Source organism: Arachis ipaensis, chromosome B4 (assembly GCF_059453495.1).
Source record: "Arachis ipaensis isolate K30076 ecotype BB chromosome B4, ASM5945349v1, whole genome shotgun sequence".
Taxonomy (NCBI): domain Eukaryota; kingdom Viridiplantae; phylum Streptophyta; class Magnoliopsida; order Fabales; family Fabaceae; genus Arachis; species Arachis ipaensis.
Genome location: NC_142439.1, coordinates 117,728,854 through 117,755,489, shown reverse-complemented (window position 1 = coordinate 117,755,489; position 26,636 = coordinate 117,728,854). Strand labels below are relative to the sequence as shown.

Below are 26,636 nucleotides of genomic sequence, written 5' to 3'. Positions count from 1 at the left end.
GGCGCACATACTTTTTCTTTTTATTTCCTCTTTATAATATCTCCTCCTTTAGTATCAAGTTTTTCTTCGCATTTCCTTCAGTTTTTTTTATGTTCAGTTTAAAAATTTCAAAAAATAAGTGTTGAAAATATATCATAATTATAACCCAAAAAAATTGACAATTTTTTCTATGGCACATTCAATTGGTCAAATACAATAATTGTAACAAAAAATCAACATCCTTAATTAAGTGATTGCTCATTCTGGTTAACCAAAAACATTACTTGTTCAGCTTACAATATAAAAGTGGTTCAAAGAATCAAAATGCTAGAGTGAAAATTAAGCTTCACCTATTGAAATAACGGGTCACTATCTGCCTTGGACAATAAATAGGCCAACGCAGCAAATGCATCACCGTCTTTCACTTTGCCACGTCTAGTCTTACTAATGTAGTTATGTAGGTCTTTGCTGGTAAAACCCACTTTATCGTATCCACCTTTTTGGGAAACCATGTAACCCATTATGTGACAAGTTTTAACACCACATGCTTGCAAGCTGTTTGTTTGTGTTTTATCGGCCTCATTAAGCCCACGATTCGCGGGAATAAGATGCCTGTACTTAGGTGGGCACAGTAGATGATTGTGTTCACTCTCAAACACACTGACTTTCCACTTAACCATTCTATAGTGACAAATGAAACAAATCCTCGCCCTGCAGTTGACACGAGTAATTGCCTTATGCTTCCCTTTGCCGATTATCCCTTTCAAGGTGTTTCCAATGTCTTTCTCCTCCTTTATTGCAAACCAATTGTCTTGTATTAATGTTGGCATTAGCATCCACCATCTTCAAGTCTTTTTGGGACACAAACCATAGCACTTGGCATATTTGACATAAAATTCACAAACTTGAGATTCTGTATCAAACACCAATCCCCATATGTCTTTGATGGTCAAATCAGTTATCAACTTTTCAAAACCATCAACATTAATTATATCTGCCTCTACTTCATCTACAGTTACATCCACCATATCATCACTTTCATCAGAATTGTACTCATATTCAACACTTAAATTCTCAGATTAATCACCATCTTACGACTCTTTGCCATCATTCTCCATGACTGAACTTAAAATTTTAACATGTTAGGTACTAATAACAAAAATAATAAATACATATTGTTAAACCTGCTAATTGTTAATCTAAAAATAATTTTAGTGAATTATTTTAATGAATATTTAAATATGATATGACTTATTATCTAAGAGCATCATCTTTATTTATATAGCTAGGAACATCATCTTTATTTATAAAAATGATATATAGGCATAATAAAGAAATAATGAACAGTATATTCTCATGGTTTTCAAAATATCATAATATCCATGAAAGTTCAACTTTAATGTACGTAATACTAACCTGCTGATAAGAAAGCGAGTGTGTATCACTGCTCCACTCAAAAGAAATAGTCAGAAATAATAAAATGTAAATCTTGCACCTGAGATGAACATTAAAAAAGAAAAACAAATTAGCATACAATGAAAAATATTGGGCTGTGCCAATATGGAAGAGTATAAGCATGATTGATTGTACATGAATAATTGATGAGTTTGGAAAACTCCAAATTAAATTAGTGATAATCAAACATTATTAATATGATTAATTGTAAAATTATTAGTTTAATTTCAATTTATAAATGTTGATTAAAATAATTTTGCTATGCATGTTTTTGATGGGCCGAAAAGAAAGGAAAAAATAGAACAAGCCCATTAAAATATTTTCAGCATTGATACAATGTTTATTGTGGCTGATTTGCTTTTTGGGACAGATTCAATCATTATTATTAGCCCAAATCAATGTTTCTACTAGAATTTAACTTGCTTGGTCCAAAACCAATTTTGAGAGAAAGCAAATGTTATGCTTCATGCTTCCAACGGATCTCCTTTTTTCACCATGTGATGGAATTCAAATTTTATAAAATAGAGTTAATGCAGTCCTTGGAACCATGAGAGATAAATTATAATTGATTAGATGGTTGGCCTTGATAAGGCACGCTACTCAGTAAAAAGGAAGCAAAAGCAACTCATTTTTAATTAATTTGTTCAAATTTATTTAATTGCTTTTCTTTCTACTCTCTCTTCTCTCTCATCTCTCTTCTCTATTCGGTCATATCACAGAGTAAACCATGGAAGCTATGGTAAGCTACCATAGAGAAGAAGAAGAAGCAAGCAACAAGACCATTGTAATGATGGCAAGAAAAAGAAAACAAAAAGTATGTTGTGGCTGAGATTTTCATCACATAAGGTAAGATTTGGTGAAGAGATCTCAGCTTCTCCATACCAAAAATGGATGAAGAAGATTTCGGTCAGAGAAAGAAGATCTCAGAGGGATGGCTCATCTCTACTTTTGTGTCCACTCATCACAGAAGGTAGCTAAGGTGGCTGCGTGAGGGAGGAAGCAAAAGTGGAGCAGGAGGAGCTGTCATGCATCAAGAAGCATCAAGGGCTAAAAATCCTACTTGGAGTGTAAGTCAAGTTGGATGGCTCAGATTGATGAAGATTGGTGTAAAGAGAAGACACAGGGGTCATTGCATGTTGGTTTTAGCATTCGGTTATCTCTCCTCTCTCTCTCTGGCCGAACCGGTTTTGCATGAAGAAGAAAAAGTTTAGCTTGGTTTATTTGGTTTCAACCGTGGAGGCTTCCCCCTATATATAAGGGAGAACAGCCAGGGCTTGAAGCAAGGAGTGAGAGTGCAAGGCACAGAGTTCTCAGAGCTACCTAAGCAAACAGAAGTTCTTCTCCTTCAATATTTTCTGTTTTGTATTTTTCTGTTTAATTTTGTCTGTCTTGAGTCTCATGGAAAAAGGCAAACAGTGAGGTTTGTAAGAAAAAGTCATAGAGCGAAAAAAGGCAGAGAGTGCAAAATTAAAAGAAAAAAGCCATAGATGTCCTTAGAGGTCCTTTGTACATTTGTGTTGTGTTTCATGATTCTGTGGGAATTCCCTTGCAAGTTGGGTTAATACTTAGCAGTTGAAAGTTTGGTAGTAACCAAGTCAAGTTCAGGATTGGGGTTTAAATTCTGGACTTGTCCCAAATAGGAAGGGTAGTTCCTAGGGAGAATTGGTGTTTGTAATCAAGGATGATTATAGTGAAATTCCATCATCACATCATTGTGATGGAGACACATCATTGTGATGGAGACTGGATGTAGGCTACACTGCACTTAGCAGCTGAACCAGGATATATCTGGGTGTAATTTTCTCTCTCTTCTACTTTATTTCTGTTTCTACTGCACGAAAGATAAAACTGAAAAATATCTCGTGTCAGGTCACGAGATAAAAAGAAAAAATCTTGTGGCTGGGTACGAGACAAAAATAAAAAAGTCTCCAGAAGTTGTTTCAAAGACCAGCAAGTGTTATTAAGTGAAAAAGGGGCTAAGATTCAACCCCTCCCCTTTCTCTTAGCCACTGAAAACCATCAGTTAGTATCAGAGCTTGGTCTCAAAGAGATCAAACTTTGCATCTTGGAGAAAAGATCCAGATGGCAGAGAACAGTGGCTCAACCCTGGTGTCCTACAATCTGACAAAAGGACAGTCAAGCAACAAACCTCCTCTTTTCAATGAAAAAACTACACCTATTGGAAGGAGAGAATGAAGATTTTTGTGCAAGCAATAGATTACAGACTATGGAAGATCATCCTTGAGGGTCCTCAATTTCCAACCATCACAAGTGCTGAAGGAATAATCTCTCTTAAACCAGAAGCCAGCTGGACCGAAGAAGACAGAAAGAAGGTGGAGCTCAATGCCAAGGCTGTCAACTTGCTCAACTGTGCCATCAGCTTCGAAGAATACCGACGATATCACGATGCACAACGGCAAAGAAAATCTGGGACAAACTTTAAATCACTCATGAAGGAACCACCATAGTAAAGAAGACAAGGATAGACATGTTGAACAGAGAATATGAAATGTTCTCAATGAAGGAAGGAGAATCAATAAATGAAATGTTTGAAAGATTCAACATCATCATTGTCGGCTTGGATGCTATGCGAATTACGTATCCTGATTCTGTGCTTGTGAGGAGAGTTCTAAGATGTCTTACTAAAGAGTGAGAAACAAAATCTTTAATCATATCTGAGAATAGTGGTCTAGATTCCATGACATGTGATGACTTGAGAGAAAACCTACTTGCTTTTGAAAACACTTATTTGAAAAAGGATTCAAAAAAGAAAGGAATTGCTTTTACATCTGTTACTAACCCCTCTGAAAATGAATTTGTGTTGTTTGCCAAAAAATTCAGAGAAATGGTGAAGTTCAAGGAGAGAAGCAAGGGAAGCAGCTCTAGGAAACAAAGGAAAGATCTCAGTAAGGTGATATGTTACAATTGCAAAGAAACTGGGCATTTCAAGTCAGATTACCCTAAGTTGAAGAAAGAAGAGAAGCCAAAGAAGGAAAAGAAGAAAGGTCTGATGGCCTCTTGGGAGGACTTGGAAAATGATTCTGACGATGATGAAGAATCCGAAACCAAGTCAAAACCATGTCTTATGGCAGACCACGTTGAACAGGTAGTCACTCATAACCCTGACACTGAAGCTCTTCATCTTATGATAGACCACCTTTCTGAAAAAATTAGATGCTTCTTGCTGGATAATCAAGAACTTGAATAACAAATCACCATTCTTAAAGCAGAAAATAGTTTTCTCAAAGAAAAACTAAGGGAGGCCGAAACTGTTGTTGATCTTGTTGAAGAAAACAAGCAATTAAAAGCCCAACTTAGGAGCTGTGAAAGTGATCATTCTATTGTTGCATATGTAAATTGTTTTAAAGAAAATGAAGAGTTGCTTAAAGAGGTCAAAAGGCTTAAAGAAGACTTAGCCAAGTTCACTCAAAGTCAAATCTTGACTAGTCAAAAACCTCTTTATGATAAAGCTGGCTTGGATTTTTTTAAATCTGTTGAGAAACCTCATTTTGAAAATATTGCCTCATCTTCTAATGATACAAGGTTTCAAAACCCAACAAGCTTTAACAAAACAGCAACTCCAAGATTTTGTAGACTATGTAACCGAAATGGACACTTTCCCATTCAATGCTTCTTTAGTGAAAGGATGATTGGTGATAAAGTTTACAAAATTGTTTTTGATTATAATGGATTGGGACATAAGAGATTGTTTAACGTGAAAGGATCCAAGAAGATTTGGATACCTAAGGTCACTTGAGCTTGTTTTGTAGGTATGCCTAGCATCCAAATGGAAGGACAATATGTGGTACATGGACAGCGGATGTTCTAGGCATATGACCGAAAAGACAACCTTCTTCATAAAGTTTGATGAGTATGATGGAAGATTTGTTACTTTCGATGATGATGGTAAAGGAAAGATAGTGGCCGTTGAAAAAGTTGGTAAAAGCTTTTCATCTTGTATAAATGATGTTCTTCTTGTAAATGGCTTGAAACATAATTTACTTAGTGTAAGCCAATTGTGTAATATAGGATATGAAATTATTTTTAGAAAGTTTATATGCTTAGTTGTTTGTGAAAAAACTGGAGATATTTTGTTTGAGGCTAAAAGGTGCAATAATGTGTATGGATTGACTCTTGAGGACTTGAAAGAACAAAATGTAACATGTTTCACTTCTCTTAAATCTGAAAAATGGCTATGGCATAGAAAGTTGGGTCATGCTAGCATGTACCAAATTTCTAAGCTAGTCAAGAAAAATTTGGTTAGAGAAATTCTAAATATCAAATTTGATAAGGATCTTACTTGTGATACTTGTCAATTAGGCAAACAAGTAAAATCCTCTTTTAAACCAAAAGATGGAATTTCAACCAAAAGGCCATTAGAGATGTTACACATTGATCTTTTTGGTCCAATAAGAACTCAAAGTTTAAGAGGTAAACACTATGGTCTAGTGGTGGTAGATGATTACTCTAGATTTGGTTGGGTACTTTTTCTTGCTCATAAAAATGATGCTTTCCATGCTTTCTCAACCCTTTGTAAAAAAATTCAGAATGAAAAGGACTTAAAAATTGCCCATTTGAGAAGTGATCACAAAAAAAAAGTTTGAAAACCAAGACTTTGAAAAATTCTATGATGATTTTAGAATTGCTCATAACTTTTCATGCCCTAGAACCCCTCAACAAAATGGGATGGTTGAGAGAAGGAATAGAAGCCTTCAAGAGATGACTAGGGCCATGCTTTGTGAGAATGAGATTCCAAAATTTCTATGGGCTAAAGCTGTAAATACAGCTTGTTACATTTTGAATAGGACAATTATTAAAAAAGGGTTGAAGAAAACTCCTTATGAGCTATGGAAAGGAACCCCTCCAAATCTTAAGTATTTCCATATTTTTGGATGCAAATGCTTTGTACTTAACAATAAAGAAAACCTTGGTAAATTTGATCCAAAATCCTATGAAGGGATGTTTGTTGGATACTCCACTACTAGCAATGCCTATAGAATTTATCTCAAAGAACATAGGACCATAGAGAAATCCATACATGTCTCCTTTTGTAATTCTAATTCAATCCCCAGTGCTGTGATAGAAGATAATACAGATTGTGAAGATGTTGTCAACAAGGAAACCAGTGAAGAAAATCCCAAGTCTGCTCAAAATGAAGAATCTGTCAGTCCAGTTTTGTCTCATCAGAATGGAGAAGACATTTCCATTTTGTCTCCTGAGCCAGCAAGAGAATCTGAAACAGTAAGACCCACTGAAGCTCATCAAAGCTCAACATCACTCCGGAAACCAAGAGAATGGAAGTCCATGAGGGGTTATCCTCATGACTTTATCATTGGTGATCCCTCTCAAGGTGTAACAACAAGATCCTCAACCAAAAGGCAATCCGAACCAAGCAATCTTGCCCTCTTGTCACAAATGGAACCCAACAATGTAAAACAAGCTCTTGAAAATCCATCATGGGTCAAAGCCATGCAAGAAGAGCTTGCTCAATTGGACAAGAATGAGGTTTGGACACTAGTACCTCATCCGGATGGTAAGAAGGTTACGGGTACTAAGTGGGTGTTTAAAAATAAATTAGTTGATGATGAAAAAGTTGTTCGTAACAAGGCTAGATTAGTGGCCCAAGATTACGATCAAGAAGAGGGTATAGATTTTGATGAGTCTTTTGCTCCGGTAGCAAGAATGGAAGCAATTAGTTTGCTTCTTGCCTATGCTACCCATAAGGGTTTTAAAATATTTCAAATGGATGTAAAATGTGCTTTTCTTAATGGATTTATTGATAGAGAAGTGTTTGTGGTACAACCCCCGGTTTTGAAGATAAAGAATTTTCAAACCATGTTTTCAAACTCTCAAAGGCTCTTTATGGCCTTAGACAAGCTCCAAGAGCTTGGTATGAAAGGCTTAGTGCCTTCTTGTTGGAAAATCAATTTCAAAGGATACCACCGACACTACTTTATTTATTAAAGCATCTAATGATGATATTCTTCTAGTTCAAGTTTATGTAGATGACGTTGTGTTTGGGTCGGCCAATGAGTCCTTGTGTGAGGAGTTTGGAAAACTCATGACTAGTGAGTTTGAAATGAGTTTAATGGGAGAGCTAACTTTCTTTCTTAGCCTCCAAATTAAACAAACTCCTAGTGGTACCTTTATTCACCAAGGAAAGTATGCACAAGAACTAATCAAGAAATTTGGCCTAGAAAATTCTAAACCAATGGGAACACCAATACATCCAAACACTAAACTTGAAAAGGATGATATTGGAAAAGATGTGGATGAAATACGGTATAGAGGAATGATAGAATCTCTCATGTACCTTACCTCCTCTAGACTGGATATTGTTCAAAGTGTGGGTGTATGTTCAAGATTTCAATCTCACCCAAAAGAATATCATCTTTCAGCCGTCAAGCGCATCATTAGATTCATGAAGGGAACTAGTGATTATGGCTTATCGTATCCAAAATCTGATGATTTTTGTGCAGTAGAGTTTTGTGATGCAGATGGGAGATAGGGTAGATAGAAGGAGCACATCCGGCACGTGTTGCTTTCTTGGAAGCTCACTCAACATGTGGTCAAGCAAAAAACAAGCCATAGTGGCTCTATCCACAGCCGAAGCTGAATATATTTCTGCATCTGCATGTTGTTCACAACTAATTTGGTTGAAAACGCAGTTGGAAGATTACAAATTAAAGATCAATAGTATACCCTTATTTTGTGATAATATGAGTGCTATAAATATTTCTAAAAATCCTGTTCTGCACTCAAGAACCAAGAACATTGAAATCAAATATCATTTTATTAGAGAACATGTGCAAAAGGGTACTATTGATATTCAATTTGTAAAATCTGAAGACCAACTTGCTGACATTTTTACAAAACCCCTCTGTGAAGACAAATTCTGCTCATTGAGAAAAAGTTTGGGAATGATAGATTTAAGCTATATTGATAACTTGTGAAATTTTGATTCTGTTCAGTTTTATCTCGCAGGAAAGCAGGAGACTAATTTCAGGATGTGTTGAAAAGGCCATGATATAGGGGGAGACTGCGCAAACATTAATTATCTTAGGACCCACCAAATTTCTTTGACCCCACTCTGACTAGTTTTGAGTTTCTCTTTGTGTTAATCACAATTCCTTTTTGTTGTCTTATCAAATCTTGTGGGAAGAAGTTATTATCAAATCAAATCTTTTCCCTCTTCTCATCCCTTGATTATAGGAATCAACCTTTCAGTTTTAATTTTAAATAAAAGAAACTTCCCTTGGTTAATAACCGCTCATTAATGGGTATTAACTCCCTCCATTTCTCTCTCCACTCAACATTTAATGCGTCCCTAACCTCCCACATCTCTCCACTCAATTCGGTTCTCTCTTCATCTTCTTCCTCTCTCCACTTCTCCATTTTTAGTATCATGAAAAAGAAAACTGCTCCAAGGAAAAGTGAACGAATCCTTTTCTCTAAAAAACCTTCCACACCTCAAACCCACACACATATACACATTCACTCCACATCTTCATCCTCTCCCTCACCATCATCCAAGCAAATGGACACCATGAGGACAAAGGTGATAGCAACAAAGACTTCCTCAAGAAAAAAGAAGGAACCCATAGTTGAAGAGGAAGAGGAGTCCCACACCTCACTGCCTCCATGACCGCCGCCATCACCGCCGAAGAAGACCACCCCTGGACACAGTTCACAAAAGAACAAAAGCTTTGTGTTACACAACACGAGGGAACCAACCAACTTGGAATCATTGGAATTCAAAAATAAGTACAACAAACTTCATTCACACTATGATCCCGCCAGATTCAATTCGTGTGCCTCCTATGAGTTCCACAAGGAAGTATTGGAGAAACGTCACATATGTGCCACATACCTAGTGAATCTGGACTCACTCACAGCCAAAGGAATCAATATTTCTCCTCTGTTTGAGAATCCGAAATGGACTTCTCTGCTCCATATTCAGAAACATGTTTACCCTGAATTTGTACGAGAATTTTATGCTAATATGAGACTGATCGATGGCACCATTCATTCCTACGTAAAGAGGGTATACATGACTCTGAACTCGGAGACCATCAGCATTGCCCTAGGCTAAACAGATGAGGGACCAAGAGCGTACATGACTGAAAAATGGGACTCTCAAATTGGGGTCACATACAAGCTAGTCCTGCAACAAATCTGTGAGAACTTGTCTGGCTTGGATGGCACCATCCCCACTCACAAGGCCCTCGGTCCCACTAACTCATTGCTGCACAGAATCATCACTCATATTCTAACTCCTCAAAGTGGTTCACATAACAGAGTAACTGTTTCTGACTCTCTTATACTTTTTGCTATTGTTACTTCCTCTCCTATCTCATTTGGATACCTTATGATAAGGCACATGTGGAAATCTGTTAAAAGTACCAAAAAGGCAAATCTAACTTATGGCATGTTTCTCACCAGTATTTTTGAATATTTTAAAGTTGATATAACAAATGAAGCTATAGAGAATAAGGTTTCAATGATTAAAGGAGGAGGAGTTATGAAGGGCACCAAAGGGAAGAGTTCAGTACCCTCGGACAGTGAGTTTGAGAGTCGACCACCTGAATCTTTCAAGACGATAGAATCGATCAAGAAAATTCTTACTGAATTCTCCAACATGTCCAAGCTAATGGTGCAATCATACAAGGCGGCCCGCAAGCAAGCTTTTGAAAACGAGCGAGCTTGGATGAAGTGCAAAGACAGGGTGGGTCTAATGTTGCAGAGTTTTGAAGAAGAGATGGGGGCTGCCAGTGATGATGATGTAGATGGCTCTGAGTACAATTTATCTGATGATTGATCTTTTTTTATGTTGATATCTGGCTTGGTTTGGCTCAATTTGGTACTGTTGTAGGCTGTTATGGATACTTTAGACTTGTGATACTTTAGATCTGTGATACTATGTTATTTTGCTACTGGTAATATTTTAGATATTTTGCATATCACTGTTATTTCTTTGCAGGTCTTCCTTGATGACAAAAGGGGAAAAAATGCTGAAAAATTGAAAGGTTGCTTTGCTTGAAAAGTAACTAGAACTAAAAACAGGGGCTGAAATCAAGTTGAAGTTGATTCATGATTACCCCTGAACATGGATTGTGTTGCTTTGTTGTGCTCTGTTTTGTTTTATGGTTATTTTTTTTCTAATTTTGCAGGTTATTGTTGTCATGATCTGTTTATTGTTGTGATAAGTTTGTTTAAGCTCTGGGTTATGACAAGTTTGTTTAAAGCTCTGATATTTTTTGTTTAATAATCTGCAAATCCTATTTTGGATGATAACCTGAAATAGTTTCATATTTTGTGAATTATTTGGCAAGAAATATTTTTACAAGAACTTGTTTTGAACCAAAGCATGTTGAGTTTTGAATATATGTTGAAAAGTACTCTGAAGGTACTCAAGCATGCTTTATTTTTTGTTTGTTTGGTTTGAGCAGAAAATCAATTTTATGATAACAAATGAGTTTTGTTTATCACTCTAATTCTGCTCATAAATCAAGCCATTCAACATCTTACATGTAATATGTTGAATAACATTGTTTCTTTAGGCTTGATAAAAATGTTACAGGTATAAAGCTTCCCTTGGTAGAATAGCATACATTAAGGGGGAGCCATGTAACAATTGGAAAGGAATGAATCCAAGTATTCACAAAGGGAGTTCTCTAATTTTTTATCCTTTTCCATTTTAATTTTTAATAATGTTTGTGATGAGCGGATAATTTATACCCTTTTTGGCATTGTTTACATAGTTTTTAGTATGTTTTAGTTAGTTTTTACTATATTTTTATTAGTATTTATTCGGACTTTACTATGAGTTTGTATTTTTTTCTGTGATTTCAGGTATTTTCTGACTGAAATTGAGGGACCTGAGCAAAAATCTGATTCAGAGGTTGAAAAATGACTGCAGATGCTGTTGGATGCTGACCCTGCTGCATTCGAAATGAATTTTCTGGAGCTACAAAAGCCCAATTGGCGCGCTCTCAATTGCTTTGGAAAGTAGACATCCTGGGCTTTCCAGAAATATATAATAGTCCATACTTTGCCCGAGATTTGATGGCCCAAATTGGTGTTCAAAGTCTGCCTAAAATATCTTGGCGTAAAATGCCCAAACTGGCACCAGAATTGGAGTTAAACGCCCAAACTGGCACCAAAGCTGGCGTTTAACTCCAAGAAAAGCGTAAGCACGAAAAAGCTTCAATGCTCAGCCCAATCACACACCAAGTGGGCCCCGGAAGTGAATTTCTGCGCTATCTGTACTTAGTTACTCATTTTCTGTAAACCCTAGTAACTAGTTTAGTATAAAAACTACTTTTAGTGATTTATTTTACATCAATCTTTGGACATTTAGTCCTGAGACTCTTAGAATTTTAATTTTGTACATGTTTGGAGGCTGACCTCACGGCCATGCCTAGACCTTTTTCACTTATGTATTTTCTACGGTGGAGTTTCTACACCCCATAGATTAAGGTGTGGAGCTCTGCTGTTATTCATGAATTAATGCAACTACTACTGTTTTTCTATTCAATTCACGCCTACTTCTTCTCCAAGATATACTCTTGTTCTTAATTCAGTTAAGTCAGAATGAAGGGGTGACCCGTGACAATCACCCAATTTTCGTTACTCGCTTAGCCAAGATCGCGTGCCTGACAACCACAAAGCGGTCTACATGATGTTCAACGTAGTCATTGGACGACAGCCGGAGTATATTCTCTTGGGTTTCTAATCAAAGATTCACATCGTCTCTCCTGACAACAGAGCATTTGAATCTGAGATTAACCTTCGTGGTATAGGCTAGAATAAATGCAACATTCCTGGGATCCGGAAAGTCTAAACCTTGTCTGTGGTATTCCGAGAAGGATACGGGATCCAAAAAGTTTAAACCTTGTCTGTGGTATTCCGAATAAGATCTGGGAAGGGATGACTGTAAAGAGCTTCAACCCTGCGAATGTGGGCGCAAGTGACAGTGTGCAAAAGGACAATGGTCCTATTCCGACGCTAGCGGGAATCGACAGATGATTAGCCGTGCGGTGACAGCGCATATGGATTTGTTTTCATCCGAGAGGATCTTACAGCTTGCCATGGAATGAGGTAACGCATGGTTGCAAGAAGGCAATAGAAAAACAGAAGTTCATAAGCAACAAAGCATCTCCATACGCTTATCTGAAATTCCCACCAATGAATTACATAAGTAATTTTATTTTATATTATACTTTATTTATATTTTAATTACCAAAACCTCTTAACCATTTGAATCCTCCTGACTGACATTTACAAGGATGACCATAGCTTACTTCAAGCCGACAATCTCTGTAGGATCGACCCTTACTCACGTAAGGCATTACTTGGACGACCCAGTGCACTTGCTGGTTAGTTGTGCGGAGTTGTGAAGAATAATTGAGATTACGATCGTGCGTACCAAGCTTTTGGGCGCCAGAGATCACAATTTCATGCACCAAGTTTTTTGCGCCTGCCGGGGATTGTTCGAGTTTAGACAACTGATGGTTCATCTTGATGCTCAGATTAGATAATTTTATTTTATTTTTAAGCTTTTTATTTTCGAAAAATTTAAAAAAAAATAATACAATATTTTATTTTATTCTTCAAACTTTTTAAGAATGAATTCTAGAGTTTCATCATGATCTATTGAAGCCTGACTGGTTGTCAAGCCATGTCTAATCTTTTGGATCGAGGCTTCCACTTATCATGGCAAGAGCCTTTGGATTCCCATCTATTTGACTGTTGTATGTCTGATTTGTATGCTGAAGCTTGGCTGGCCATTTGGCCATGTCTAATCTTTTGGACCGTAGCTTTCTCATAAAGCTTGGCTGGCTATTAAGCCATGTCTAAATTTTTAGACCGAAGCTTTAGACTAACATTGCATGATTCCTGGAATTCCTATTAAAAATTTTGAATTTCTTTATTTTCTTTTCCTAAAGAATTTTTGAAAAAAAAAATCCAAAAAATTTTTAAAACTATAAAAACCAAAAATTTTATGTTTCTTGTTTGAGTGTAGTGTCAAATTTTAAGTTTGGTGTCAATTGCATATTTTTAATTTTCACAAAAATTTTTGAAAACTCATGCATGGTGTTCTTCATGATCTTCAAGTTGTTCTTGATGATTTTCCTTATTTGATCTTTGCATCTTCTTGTTTTGTGTCTTTTCTTATTTTTCATATGCATTTTCAATTTGTTAGTGTCTCAACATTAAAAAATTTTTAAGTTTGGTGTCTTGCATGTTTTTCTTTTCTTAAAAATTTTCAAAAATATGTTCTTGGTGTTCATCTTGACATTCAAAGTGTTCTTGGTGTTCATCTTGACATTCAAAAATTCAAAAATAAAAAATAAAAAATTTTCATGTTTTGTGTCATTTTCATGTTTTTCTCTCTCTTCATTAAAATTCAAAAATAAAAAATAAAATCTCTCCCTTATTCTTCTCATAAATTTCAAAAATTTTGAATTGATTTAGTCAAAAAATTTTAAAATTTAGTTGTTTCCTATTAGTCAAGTCAAAATTTTCAATTTAAAAATATTATCTTTTTAAAACTTTTTCAAAAATCAAATATTTTTCAATTTTCTTCTTAATATTTTCGAAAATTTTTAAATTTGATTTTCAAAATCTTTTTCTTATTTTTATTTCATATTTTCGAAATTCATTGCTAGCATTTAATATTCTGATTCAAAAATCTCAAATTGTTACTTGCCTATTAAGAAAGGTTCAAGCTTTAAATTCCAAAATCATAACTTTTAGTTTCTTGTTAGTCAAGTAATTAACTTTAATTTTCAAAATCAAATCTTTTTAAATTTTTTTTTTAAATCTTTTTCAAAATAAATTTCAATCATATCTTTTTCAAAACTTAATTTCAAAATCTTTTTCTAACTTCTTATCTTTTCAAAATTGATTTTCAAATCTTTTTCAATTAACTACTTGACTTCTTGTTTGTTTTACTAATTCTTATCTTTTTCAAAACCACCTAACTACTTTTCTCTCTCTAATTTTCGAAAACTCCTCACCACTTTTTCAAAATTCCTTTTAATTAACTAATTGTTTTAAATTTTAATTTTATTTCTTCTTTTTAATTTTCGAATACTAACCAATAATTAAAATAAAAATATTTTCCTTTTATTTTAATTTAAATTCGAATTCTCTCTCTCTCATCTCTTTCTATTTATTTATTTAATCACTAACACTTCTCTTCTTCTTATAATTCGAACCCTCTCTCCCTCTCCGTGTTCGAATTCTTCATCTTCTCTCCTCTTTGTTCTACTCTTCTATTCTTCTACTCACATAAAGAAATCTCTATACTGTGACATAGAGGATTCCTCTTCTTTTCTGTTCTCTTCTTTTTCATATGAGCAGGAGCAAAGATAAAAACATTCTTGTTTAAGCTGATCCGGAACCTGAAAGGTCTCTAAAGAGGAAGCTAAGAGAAGCTAAAGCACAACACTCTGGAGAGGACCTGATAGAATTTTTTGAAAAAGAAGAAGAGATGGCCAAATCCAACAACAATGGTGGAGATGCAAGGAAGATACTTGGTGACTTTATTGCACCCTCTTCTAACTTCTGTGGAAGAAGCATCTCAATTCCTGCAATTGGAGCAAACAACTTTGAGCTTAAGCCTCAATTAGTTTCTCTAATGCAGCAGAATTACAAGTTTCATGGACTTCCATTGGAAGATCCTCATCAGTTTTTAGCTGAATTCTTGCAAATTTATGACACTATTAAGACCAATGGGGTTAATCCTGAGGTCTACAGACTTATGCTTTTCCCTTTTGCTGTAAGAGACAGAGCTAGGACATGGTTGGACTCACAACCTAAAAATAGCCTGAACTCTTGGAAAAAGTAGGTCAATACTTTCTTGGCCAAATTCTTTCCACCTCAAAAATTGAGCAAACTTAGAGTGGAAGTCCAAACCTTCAGACAGAAGGAAGGTGAATCAACCTTCAGACAGAAGAAAAGTGAATCCCTCTATGAAGTTTGGGAAAGATACAAGCAATTGATCAGAAGGTATCCTTCTGACATGTTTTCAGAATGAAGCATCATATGTATATTCTATGATGGTATGTCTGAATTGTTCAAGATGTCATTGGACCATTCTGCTGGAGGATCTCTTCATCTGAAGAAGACACCTGCAGAAGCCCAGGAACTCATTGAAATGGTTGCAAATAACCAGTTCATGTACACTTTTGAAAGAAATCCTGTGAATAATGGGGTGACTCAGAAGAAAGGAGTTCTTGAGATTGATACTCTGAATGCCATATTGGCTCAGAACAAAATATTGACTCAGCAAATCAATATGATTTCTCAGAGTCTGACTGGAATGCAAGCTGCATCCGGCAGTACTAAAGAAGCTTCCTCTGAAGGAGAAGCTTATGATCCTGAGAATCCTGCAATAGAAGAGGTGAATTACATGGGAAAATTCTATGGAAACACCTACAATCCTTCATAGAGGAATTATCCTAATCTCTCATGGAAGGATCAACATAAGCCTCAACAAGGCTTCAATAATAATAATGGTGGGAGAACACGGTTTGGCAATAACAAACCTTTCCCATCATCTTCTCAGCAACAGACAGAGAATTCTAAGCAGAGCCTCTCTGACTTAGCAACCATAGTCTCTGATCTATATAAGACCACTCTAAGTTTCATGAATGAAACAAGGTCCTCCATTAGAAATTTGGAGGCACAAGTGGGTCAGCTGAGTAAAAGAGTTACTGAACTCCCTCCTAGTACTCTCCCAAGCAATACAGAAGAGAATCCAAAGAGAGAGTGCAAGGCCATCAATATATCCCATACGGCCGAATCTAAAGAGGAGGGAAAGGTAGTGATTTCCACTGAGAAAACCCTCAATGGACGTCCACTAGCCTCCAAGGAGTTCCCTAATGAGGAACCAAAGGAATCTGAGACTCATATAGAGACCATAGAGATTCCACTAGACTTACTGTTGCCATTCATGAGCTCTGATGAGTATTCTTCCTCTGAAGAGGATGAAGATATTATTGAAGAGCAAGTTGCTCAATATCTAGGAGCAATCATGAAGCTGAATGCCAAGTTATTTGGTAATGAGAGTTGGGAAGATGAACCCCCATTGCTCATCAATGAACTAAATGATCTGGTTCAACTGAAATTATCTCAGAAGAAATAGGATCCTGGAAAGTTCTTAATACCTTGTACCATAGGCACCATGACCTTTGAGAAGGCTTTATGTGACCTTGGTTCAAGTATAAACCTCATGCCCCTCTCTGTAATGGAGAAACTAGGGATCTTTGAGGTACAAGCTGCAAGAATCTCATTAGAGATGGCAGACAACTCAAGGAAACAGGCTTATGAACTTGTAGAGGATGTCTTAGTGAAGGTTGAAGGCTTTTACATCTCTGCTGACTTCATAATCCTGGAGACTGGGAAGGATGAAGATGATTTCATCATCCTTGGAAGACCCTTCCTAGCCACAGCAAGAGCTGTGATTGATGTGGACAGAGGAGAGCTAGTCCTTCAATTGAATGAGGACTACCTTGTGTTTAAGGCTCAAGGATCTTCTTCTGCAACCATGGAGAGGAAGCATGAAAAGCTTCTCTCAATACAGAGTCAAACAGAGCCCCCACACTCAACTTCTAACTTAGGTGTTGGAAGGCCACCACTAAGCTCTGAATCTCTGTGAAGCTCTCTAAGAGCTCACTGTCAAGCTATTGACATTAAAGAAGCGCTTGTTGGGAGGCAACCCAATGTTATTTAATTATATTTATTTATTTTCCATTGCTATTTTATGTTTTCTTTAGGTTGATAATTATGTGAAGTCACAAAAACAACAGAAAAAATAAAAAACAGAATGAAAAACAGCATTAAAAATAACACACCCTGGAGGACAAGCTTACTGGCATTTAAACGCCAGTAAGGATAACAGAATGGGCGTTTAACGCCCAGCCTGGCAGCATTCTGGGCGTTAAACGCCAGAATGGGCAGCACTCTGGGCGTTTAACGCCAGAAAGGGCTGTCTGCCATCTGGCTGGAGTTAAACGCCATAAATGGGCATCTGGCTGGCGTTTAACGCCAGAAATGGGCAACAGAGTGGCGTTTAATGCCAGAAAAGGTAGCAGAGCTGGCGTTAAACGCCAGATTTGGCACAAAATGGGCGTTTGAACGCCAGAATGGTGCAGGGACTCAGATTTCTTGACACCTCAGGATCTGTGGACCCTACAAAATCTCCATCTACCCCACTTCTTCTTCTCTCCTCTTCACACATTTCCATAACACTCTTCCCCATACACCCTTGACCAATCACCTAAATACCTCTTCCCCAAACACCCCTCACCTATTAAATCCTACCCTCTTCCCCACAACCTATTCACCACTCACATCCATCCATCATTAAACCCACCTACCTCACCCTTCATATTCAAACCATCTCCCTCCCAAACCCACCACACATGGCCGAATACCCTCTCTCCCTTACCCTATACATACCCCCTCCTTACCACCTTCATTTTCACACAACATACACACTACTACCCCCCTTGGCCGAACCATTCACCTCCCTCCATCTCCTCCATTTCTTCATCTTCTCCTCCCTTCTTTCTTCTTTTGATCGAGGACGAGCAAATATTTTAAGTTTAGTGTGGAATAAGCTCTGTTTTTTTGTTTTTTCATAACCATTAATGGCACCTAAGGCCGGAGAAACCTCTAGAAAGAGGAAAGGGAAGGCAATTGCTTCCACCTCTGAGTCATGGGAGATGGAGAGATTCATCTCAAAAGCCCATCACTAAGAAAAAGATGGAGAAAACAAGAGAGCCCACTCATGGACCTCAACAAGAGTATAAGAAAATTTCTCATAATGAAATCCCTGAGATACCCCAAGGGATGCACTTTCCTCCACAAAACTATTGGGAACAAATCAATACCTCCTTAGGAGAATTGAGTTCCAACATAGGACAATTAAGGATGGAGCACCAAGAGCACTCTATCCTTCTCCATGAAATTAGAGAGAACCAAAAGGCCATAAGAGAGGAACAACAAAGGCAAGGAAGAGACATTGAGGAGCTAAAGCACTCCATAAGATCTTCAAGAGGAAGAACTAGTCACCATTATTAAGGTGGACCCGTTCTTTAATTTTCTTTTTCTTTATTTTTCTGTTTTTCGTTTCCTATACTTTATGTTTTATTAATGTTTGTGTCTTTATTACATGATCATTAGTGTCTAGTGTCTTGCCTTAAAGCTATGAATGTCCTATGAATCAATCACCTTTCTTAAATGAAAAAAAAAATGTTTTAATTGCAAAAGAACAAGAAATGCATGGTTTCAAATTCTATCTTGAAATTAGCTTAATTATTTTGATGTGGTGACAATACTTTTTGTTTTCTGAATGAATACTTGAACAGTGCATATTTTTTATATTGTTGTTTATGAATGTTAAAATTATTAGCTCTTGAAAGAATAATGAAAAGGAGAAATGTTATTGATGATCTGAAAAATCATAAAATTGATTCTTGAAGCAAGAAAAAGCAGTAAAGAGCAAAAGCTTGCGAAAAAAAAGGAGAAAAAAAATGGCAAAAAAAATGAAAGAAAAAGAAAAAGTAAGCAGAAAAAGTCAATAGCTCTTTAAACCAAAAGGCAAGAGCAAAAAGTCAGTAACCCTTTAAACCAAAAGGCAAGGGTAAAAAGGATCCAAGGCTTTGAGCATTAATGGATAGGAGGGCCCAAAGGAATAAAATCCTGGCCTAAGTGGCTAAATCAAGCTGTCTCTAACCATGTGCTTGTGGCGTGAAGGTGTCAAGTGAAAGCTTGAGACTGAGCGGTTAAAGTCGTGGCCCAAAGCAAAAAGAGTGTGCTTAAGAACCCTGGACACCTCTAATTGGGGACTCCAGCAAAGCTGAGTCACAATCTGAAAAGGTTCACCCAGTTATGTGTCTGTGGCATTTATGTATCCGGTGGTAATACTGGAAAACAAAATGCTTAGGGCCACGGCCAAGACTCATAAAATAGTTGTGTTCAAGAATCAACATACTAAACTAGGAGAATCAATAACACTATCTGAATTCTGAGTTCCTATAGATGCCAATTATTCTGAACTTCAAAGGATAAAGTGAGATGCCAAAACTATTCAGAAGCAGAAAGCTTAAGTCCCGCTCATCTAATTGAGACTAATCTTCATTGATATTTTTGAAATTCATTGTATATTCTCTTCTTTTTATCCTATTTTGATTTTAGTTGCTTGAGGACAAGCAACAATTTAAGTTTAGTGTTGTGATGAGCGGATAATTTATACCCTTTTTGCCATTGTTTTTACATAATTTTTAGTATGTTTTAGTTAGTTTTTACTATATTTTTATTAGTATTTATTCAAAAATCACATTTTTGGACTTTACTATGAGTTTGTATATTTTTCTGTGATTTCAGGTATTTTCTGGCTGAAATTGAGGGATCTGAGCAAAAATCTGATTCAAAGGCTGAAAAAAGGACTGCAGATGCTGTTGGATTCTGACCCTGCTGCATTCGAAATGGATTTTCTAGAGCTACAGAAGCCCAATTGGCGCGCTCTTAATTGCGTTGGAAAGTAGACATTCTGGACTTTCCACCAATATATAATAGTCTATACTTTACCCGAGATTTGATGGCCCAAACTGGCGTTCAAAGTCTGCCTAAAACATCTTGGCGTAAAACGCCGAAACTGGCACCATAATTGGAGTTAAACGCACAAACTGGCACCAAAACTGGCGTTTAACTCCAGGAAAAGCCTAAGCACGAAAAAGCTTCAATGCTCAGCCCAAGCACATACCAAGTGGGCCCTGAAAGTGGATTTCTGCACTATCTGCACTTACTTACTCATTTTCTGTAAATCCTAGTAACTAGCTTAGTATAAAAACTACTTTTAGTGATTTATTTTACATCAATCTTTGGACATTTAGTCCTGAGACTCTTAGAATTTTGATTTTGTACACGTTTGGAGGCTGGCCTCACGGCCATGCTTAGACCTTTTTCATTTATGTATTTTCTACGGAGAGTTTCTACACCCCATAGATTAAGGTGTGGAGCTCTATTGTTCTTCATGAATTAATGCAACTACTACTGTTTTTCTATTCAATTCAGGCCTACTTCTTCTCCAAGATATACTCTTGTTCTTAATTCAGTTAAGTCAGAATGAAGGGGTGACCCGTGACAATCACCCAATCTTCGTTACTCGCTTAGCCAAGATCGCGTGCCTGACAACCACAAAGCGGTCTACATGATGTTCAACGTAGTCATTGGACGACAGCCGGAGTATATTCTCTTAGGTTTCTAATCAAAGATTCACATCGTCTCTCCTGACAACAGAGCATTTGAATCTAAGACTAACCTTCGTGGTATAGGCTAGAATAAATGCAGCATTCCTGGGATCTGAAAAGTCTAAACCTTGTCTGTGGTATTCCGAGTAGGATCCGGGATCCGGAAAGTCTAAACCTTGTCTGTGGTATTCCGAGTAGGATCTAGGAAGGGATGACAGTAAAGAGCTTCAAACCTGCGAATGTGGGGCGCAAGTGACAGTGTGCAAAAGGACAATGGTCCTATTCCGATGCTAGCAGGAACCGACAGATGATTAGCCGTGCGGTGACAGCGCATATGGATTTATTTTCATCCGAGAGGATCTTACAACTTGCCATGGAAGGAGGTAACGCATGGTTGGAAGAAGGCAATAGGAAAGCAGAAGTTCAGAAGCAACAAAGCATCTCCATACGCTTATCTGAAATTCCCACCAGTGAATTACATAAGTAACTTTATTTTATGTTATATTTTATTTATATTTTAATTACCAAAACCTCTTAACCATTTGAATCCTCCTGAATGAGATTTACAAGGATGACCATAGCTTGTTTCAAACCAACAATCTCCGTAGGATCGACCCTTACTCACGTAAGGTATTACTTGGACGACCCAGTGCACTTGCTGGTTAGTTGTGTGGAGTTGTGAAGAATAATTGAGATTACAATCGTGCGTACCAAGCTTTTGGGCACCAGAGATCACAATTTCGTGCACCAGTTTGTCATCAAGGGGGAGATTGATGAGTTTGGAAAACTCCAAATTAAATTAGTGATGATCAAACATTATTAATATAATTAATTGCAAAATTATTAGTTTAATTTCAATTTATAAATGTTTATTAAAATAATTTTGTTATGCAGGTTTTTTATGGGCCGGAAAGAAAGGAAAAAATAGAACAAGCCCAATAAAATATTTTCAGCATTGATACAATGTTTATTGTGGCTGATTTGCTTTTTGGGCCAGATTCAATCATTATTATTAGCCCAAATCAATGTTTCTATTAGAATTTAACTTGCTTGGTCCGAAACCAATTTTGAGAGAAAGCAAATGTTATGCTTCATGCTTCCAACGGATCTCTTTTTTTCATCATGTGATGGAATTCAAATTTTATAAAATAGAGTTAATGGAGTCCTTGGAACCATGAGAGAAAAATTATAATTGATTAGATGGTTGGCCTTAATGAGACACGCTACTCAGCAAAAAGGAAGCAAAAGCAACTCATTTTTAATTAATTTGTTCAAATTCATTTAATTACTTTTCTTTCTACTCGCTCTTCTCTCTTCTCTATTCGATTATATCACAGAGGAAACCATAGAAGCTATGGCAAGCTACCGTAGAGAAGAAGCAAGTAACAAGACCATTATAATGATGGCAAGAAAAAGAAAACAAAAAGTATGTTGTGGCTGAGATTTTTATCACATAAGGTAAGATTTGGTGAAGAGATCTCAACTTCTCCATACCAAAAATGGATGAAGAAGATTTCGATCAGAGAAAGAAGATCTCAGAGGGATGGCTCATCTCTACTTTTGTGTTCACTCATCACAGAAGGTAATTAGGGTGGCTGCGTGAGGGAGGAAGCAAAAGTGGTGCAGGAGGAGCTATCATGCATCAAGAAGCATCAAGGGCTAGAAATCCTACTTGGAGTGTAAGTCAAGTTGTTTGGCTCAGATTGATGAAGATTGGTGTAAAGAGAAGACACAGAGGTAATTGCATGTTGGTTTTAGCATTCGGTTATCTCTCCTCTCTCTCTGGCCGAACCGGTTTTGCATGAAGAAGAAGAAGTTTAGCTTGGTTTATTTGGTTTCAACCGTGGAGGCTTCCCCCTATATATAAGGGAGAACAGCCATGGCTTGAAGCAAGGAGTGAGAGTGCAAGGCACAGAGTTTTCAGAGCTACCTAAGCTAACAGAAATTCTTCTCCTTCAATGTTTTCTGTTTTGTATTTTTCTGTTTAATTTTGTCTGTCTTGAGTCTCATGGAAAAAGGCAAACAGTGAGGTTTGTAAGAAAAAGTCATAGAGCGAAAAAAGGCAGAGAGTGCAAAATTAAAAGAAAAAAGCCATAGATGTCCTTAGAGGTCCTTTGTACATCTGTGTTGTGTTTCATGATTCTGTGAGAATTCCCTTGCAAGTTGGGTTAGTACTTAGCAGTTGAAAGTTTGGCAGTAACCAAGTCAAGTTCAGGATTGGGGTTTAGATTCTGGACTTATCCCAAATAGGAAGGGTAGTTCCTAGGGAGAATTGGTGTTTGTAATCAAGGATGATTATAGTGAAATTTTATCATCATTGTGATGGAGACTGGATGTAGGTTGTACTGCACTTAGCAGTTAAACCAAGATATATTTGGGTGTAATTTTCTCTCCTACTCCATTTCTGTTTCTGCTGCACGGGAGATAAAACTGAAAAATATCTCGTGCCGGGTCACAAGATAAAAAGAAAAAGTTTCGTGGTTGGGTACGAGACAAAAATCAAAAAGTCTCCAGAAGTTGTTTCAAAGACCAGCATGTGTTATTAAGTGAAAAAGGGGCTAAGATTCAACCCCCTTCTCTTAGCCACTTAAAACCATCAATAATCAATTAGATGTTGTTTTAAATTTAAATTATTTAAATTTATAAATATAAGTTAGTTCAATTTTAAAATTTAATTAATTTAAAGAGATATATTTTGTCCAATATAAAGAAAAGGATATTTAGGTCTTTTTATAAAATTAAATAAAAAATATTTTTTAATTTTTATTTAATTAAAAGAGTGTTTTAGTAAAAATAGTAATATAATATATATTTAAAAAAAATTAAATACTGATGTGAAAAATAAATTCCACATGACTAGTTATTATTTGTTTATATTTTAAACATATCGGTATATATGAATTTATCATCGTACCGAAACAAATATAAAAAATTATTTAAATTTTTTTAGAGTTAAAATAATAGTTTACTCGTATATTCCGTAGCATCAACATCAAAAAACGACAAGATAGAGCTTATTTGTATTGTAGCTTTTACGAAACTCCAGGAGAATATTGTTCTTTTCAAGTATTGAATACATTGCCTCTACTTTGCTAGATTTTTTCCTCACATAATCATCATTCTCTCTTGTTCCTTTCGATTACGACCATCTTCACCTTCTATATATATATGTTCTCCACTACACTTCTCTTCTTTAGCTCTCTTTGATTTGTTAAAGCTTAGGGAGATATGGGTGAGGTAGCTCTCTCAAATGGGCAGAACCATTCTATGAATGGTTACAGGAAGAGTGGTTGGTATGAAGAAGAGATTGAAGACAACTTAAGATGGTGCTTTGCTCTTAATAGGTACATCTTTTTAACTACTCTTTTTTCTTCCCTGTTCTTAGCTAATCCAAAATCTCATATCACTAACTGTCAGATGAAATACCACATTAGCATTTTGGCCTTTTTCATGTTCATTTATGATTTACTATTATAACTTTTTCTTATTGACTTTAGAAGATTCATGAAAAGAATAAAGCCAGAGACAATATGGTGAGAGAAGTAAGAACTTCTTTGAGTCCAAATGAGACAAAAATAGAACAAGTGGAACAATCTTTGGTGATTGCAGCTTCTCATGCTAGGAAAAGTAAAGTGATCCTAAAAAATGATAAGCTTCTTTTGCCTATGGCTATGAAAAAGGCAGACATACATACATATACAAACAGTACATAATGAAAATAAGACATAGCAAATGTAGCTATATTTCAATTATCTTATTTGCTTTTATTATGAAGACACACTAATGTAAGAGTAATTTCATTTTCTTCTTTGGATCGGTTGTAGTATATTGCATACAGGAACTAGCCAATACCAAGACATTGCACTATTGGACACTAAGCCCTTTGGAAAGGTAAGCATCTTCTTTATGCAAAAGAATTAAATCTACCTTTATGAAGAGGAAACTAAGTTTATGTGGCTGTTACAGGCATTGGTAATTGATGGGAAGCTTCAGAGTGCTGAGACAGATGAATTCATCTACCATGAATGTCTTGTTCATCCACCACTCCTTCACCATCCTAAGTAACTCCGTCCTATATGCTCTTTAAGAATCTAATTTCATTCCCAATCCCATGTGATTTACCTAGAACTTTTATTCATTCAGCCCAAAGAATGTTTTTATTATGGGGGGAGGAGAAGGATCCACTGCAAGGGAATTGCTCAGGCATAATACCATTGACAAAGTTATAATGTGTGATATAGATGAGGTAAATTAATTGTCTCCTAAGTTGGATAATATACATCCCATGGAGCTATACTATCAAAATTCATTTCTTCAAAGCTTTTATTTATTGATCAGGAGGTGGTAGACTTCTGCAAATCATACTTAGTGGTAAACAGGGAAGCATACCATGATCCGAGACTTAAGGTCATCATCAATGATGCCAGGTCTGTTAATCAAAATTATAACTTGTGATTCGTGAATTATAGTTCAATGGTCTTTGCCACCAATACCAAGTTCTAATAGGTATTAGCAATGAATGCAAAAATTGTGATAAATTTTACTGCAATGTATCATGATATGAAGGGCCGAGCTAGAAAGCAAAGAGAGGTATGATGTGATAACTGGAGACTTGGCAGACCCAATTGATGGAGGCCCTTGTTATAAACACTACACCAAGTCCTTCTATGAATGCACCGTCAAGCCTAGACTGAAGCAGGGTGGCATATTTGTAACACGGGTATTATAAGACCAGTGTCCATTACATGAATCAAACACTTATTAGAGGAAACAATAAAGAAACATTTCTACCACAACATCCATTTGCAACATTTCTAGACCCTAAAATGATTAATTAACTTAAAACATACATGATATGGTGATTATCAATTGCCACCAAATTAAATAGAACATGAGAGCCACACTAACCTGAACTAAAAGGATTTTGTATGATCTTGAGCAGTGCAGCATAGAAATCATGAATTGAAAGGTAGAACCAGAAAGTATGGCTTGCAAAGAACTAACCGGCGATGCTAATTGACCATTGAATAATTGAGCTTCTCTATTGACAATATCAGAACACAATCTTAAAGGTCCTCCTGCTGCAGTTCTACCTCCTGGTAAAGCACCCCAATGGCAATGTACTCAGAACCCACACTTTTCTTGCTCCGTATAGTTGCTTCATCATATAATCATCAATTAACCAACAATAACATTATATAACAGTAAGCATGCATGTTGGAATTGGTGATAAATTAATTACCTTCGCGACGGAGCTTCCCAGCGGAGGAGAGTTCCGCGATGACAACGAAGTGGGGCTGCAGGAGCTGCGGTGACTACGGGGGCTCCGGTGGCTGCGGGGCTGCGAGAGCCTGAGGGTGCTAGAGTTCTTTGTTCCTTTTTCATTTTTCAGTTTTCGAGAGGAGAAGAGTCTGGAGTGGGACAGGGGGATTTAAGATTTGGGGTTCATGATAAACAAAGCAATTTTTTTTAGTGTATATGAATAATGAAATATATTTTAGTTTTGATTTTTAAATTGATTTGGTTATAAAATTATAAAACTAAAATTAATTGAATTTTGATTAAATTAAAGAATTATAGTTGTTTTTGTCCAATACAAAAAAAGATATTTAAATTTTTTTGTAAAAATTAAATAAAATTTATTTTTATTTTTATTAAAGTATAAAGGTAATTTAGTAAAATCATTGATATAATATGTATTTAAAAAAAGAAAAATTAATTATTAATGTGGAAAATATAATCCACATGTCATGTTTTAATTTGTCCATATTTTTATTGTACTAGTAGATATAAATTTATGGTCTTATCGAAACAAACACTTTTTTTTAGGATAAAGTATATTTTTTGTCCCTAAAGTTTGACAAAAGTTTTAAAAATACCCCTAAGTTTTATTTTGTTTTAATTTTGTCCTAAAAGTTTTCGATTTGCATCAAATAT

General features: G+C 36.1%; 1 protein-coding gene and 1 long non-coding RNA gene across 5 annotated transcripts; one reads left to right on the top strand and one right to left on the bottom strand.

Annotated features, from left to right (window-relative positions):
* Positions 1–143: 143 nt before the first annotated feature.
* LOC110271161 (uncharacterized) lies at positions 144–26,270 on the bottom strand. Of its 4 annotated transcripts, none has more exons than XR_015881142.1 (4): positions 25,942–26,158; positions 25,608–25,857; positions 1,396–1,474; positions 144–988 (listed from the first exon to the last, which is right to left on the bottom strand). It is a non-coding gene; the product is annotated as an uncharacterized LOC110271161 (long non-coding RNA). The 4 variants fall into 4 exon arrangements; XR_002361472.2 differs by having other exon boundaries at positions 188–1,099; positions 25,942–26,157; XR_015881141.1 differs by having other exon boundaries at positions 184–1,474; positions 25,942–26,152.
* On the top strand, positions 23,844–25,429 carry LOC107639673 (thermospermine synthase ACL5-like). Its single transcript, XM_016343223.3, has 6 exons — positions 23,844–24,043; positions 24,524–24,590; positions 24,666–24,760; positions 24,843–24,945; positions 25,038–25,126; positions 25,266–25,429. Exons 1-6 carry the CDS (start codon positions 23,928–23,930, stop codon positions 25,426–25,428), a joined length of 633 nt encoding a protein of 210 aa, XP_016198709.1. The 5' UTR covers positions 23,844–23,927; the 3' UTR covers position 25,429.
* Positions 26,271–26,636: the final 366 nt, after the last annotated feature.

Bases quoted from the DNA above. Each gene is read 5' to 3' on its own strand.
- LOC107639673 (XM_016343223.3), top strand. From the start codon at position 23,928: ATGGGTGAGGTAGCTCTCTCAAATGGGCAGAACCATTCTATGAATGGT. The intron at 24,591-24,665 runs GTAAGCATCTTC...TGGCTGTTACAG, and splicing joins ACACTAAGCCCTTTGGAAAG to GCATTGGTAATTGATGGGAA. The intron at 24,761-24,842 runs GTAACTCCGTCC...TTATTCATTCAG, and splicing joins CCACTCCTTCACCATCCTAA to CCCAAAGAATGTTTTTATTA.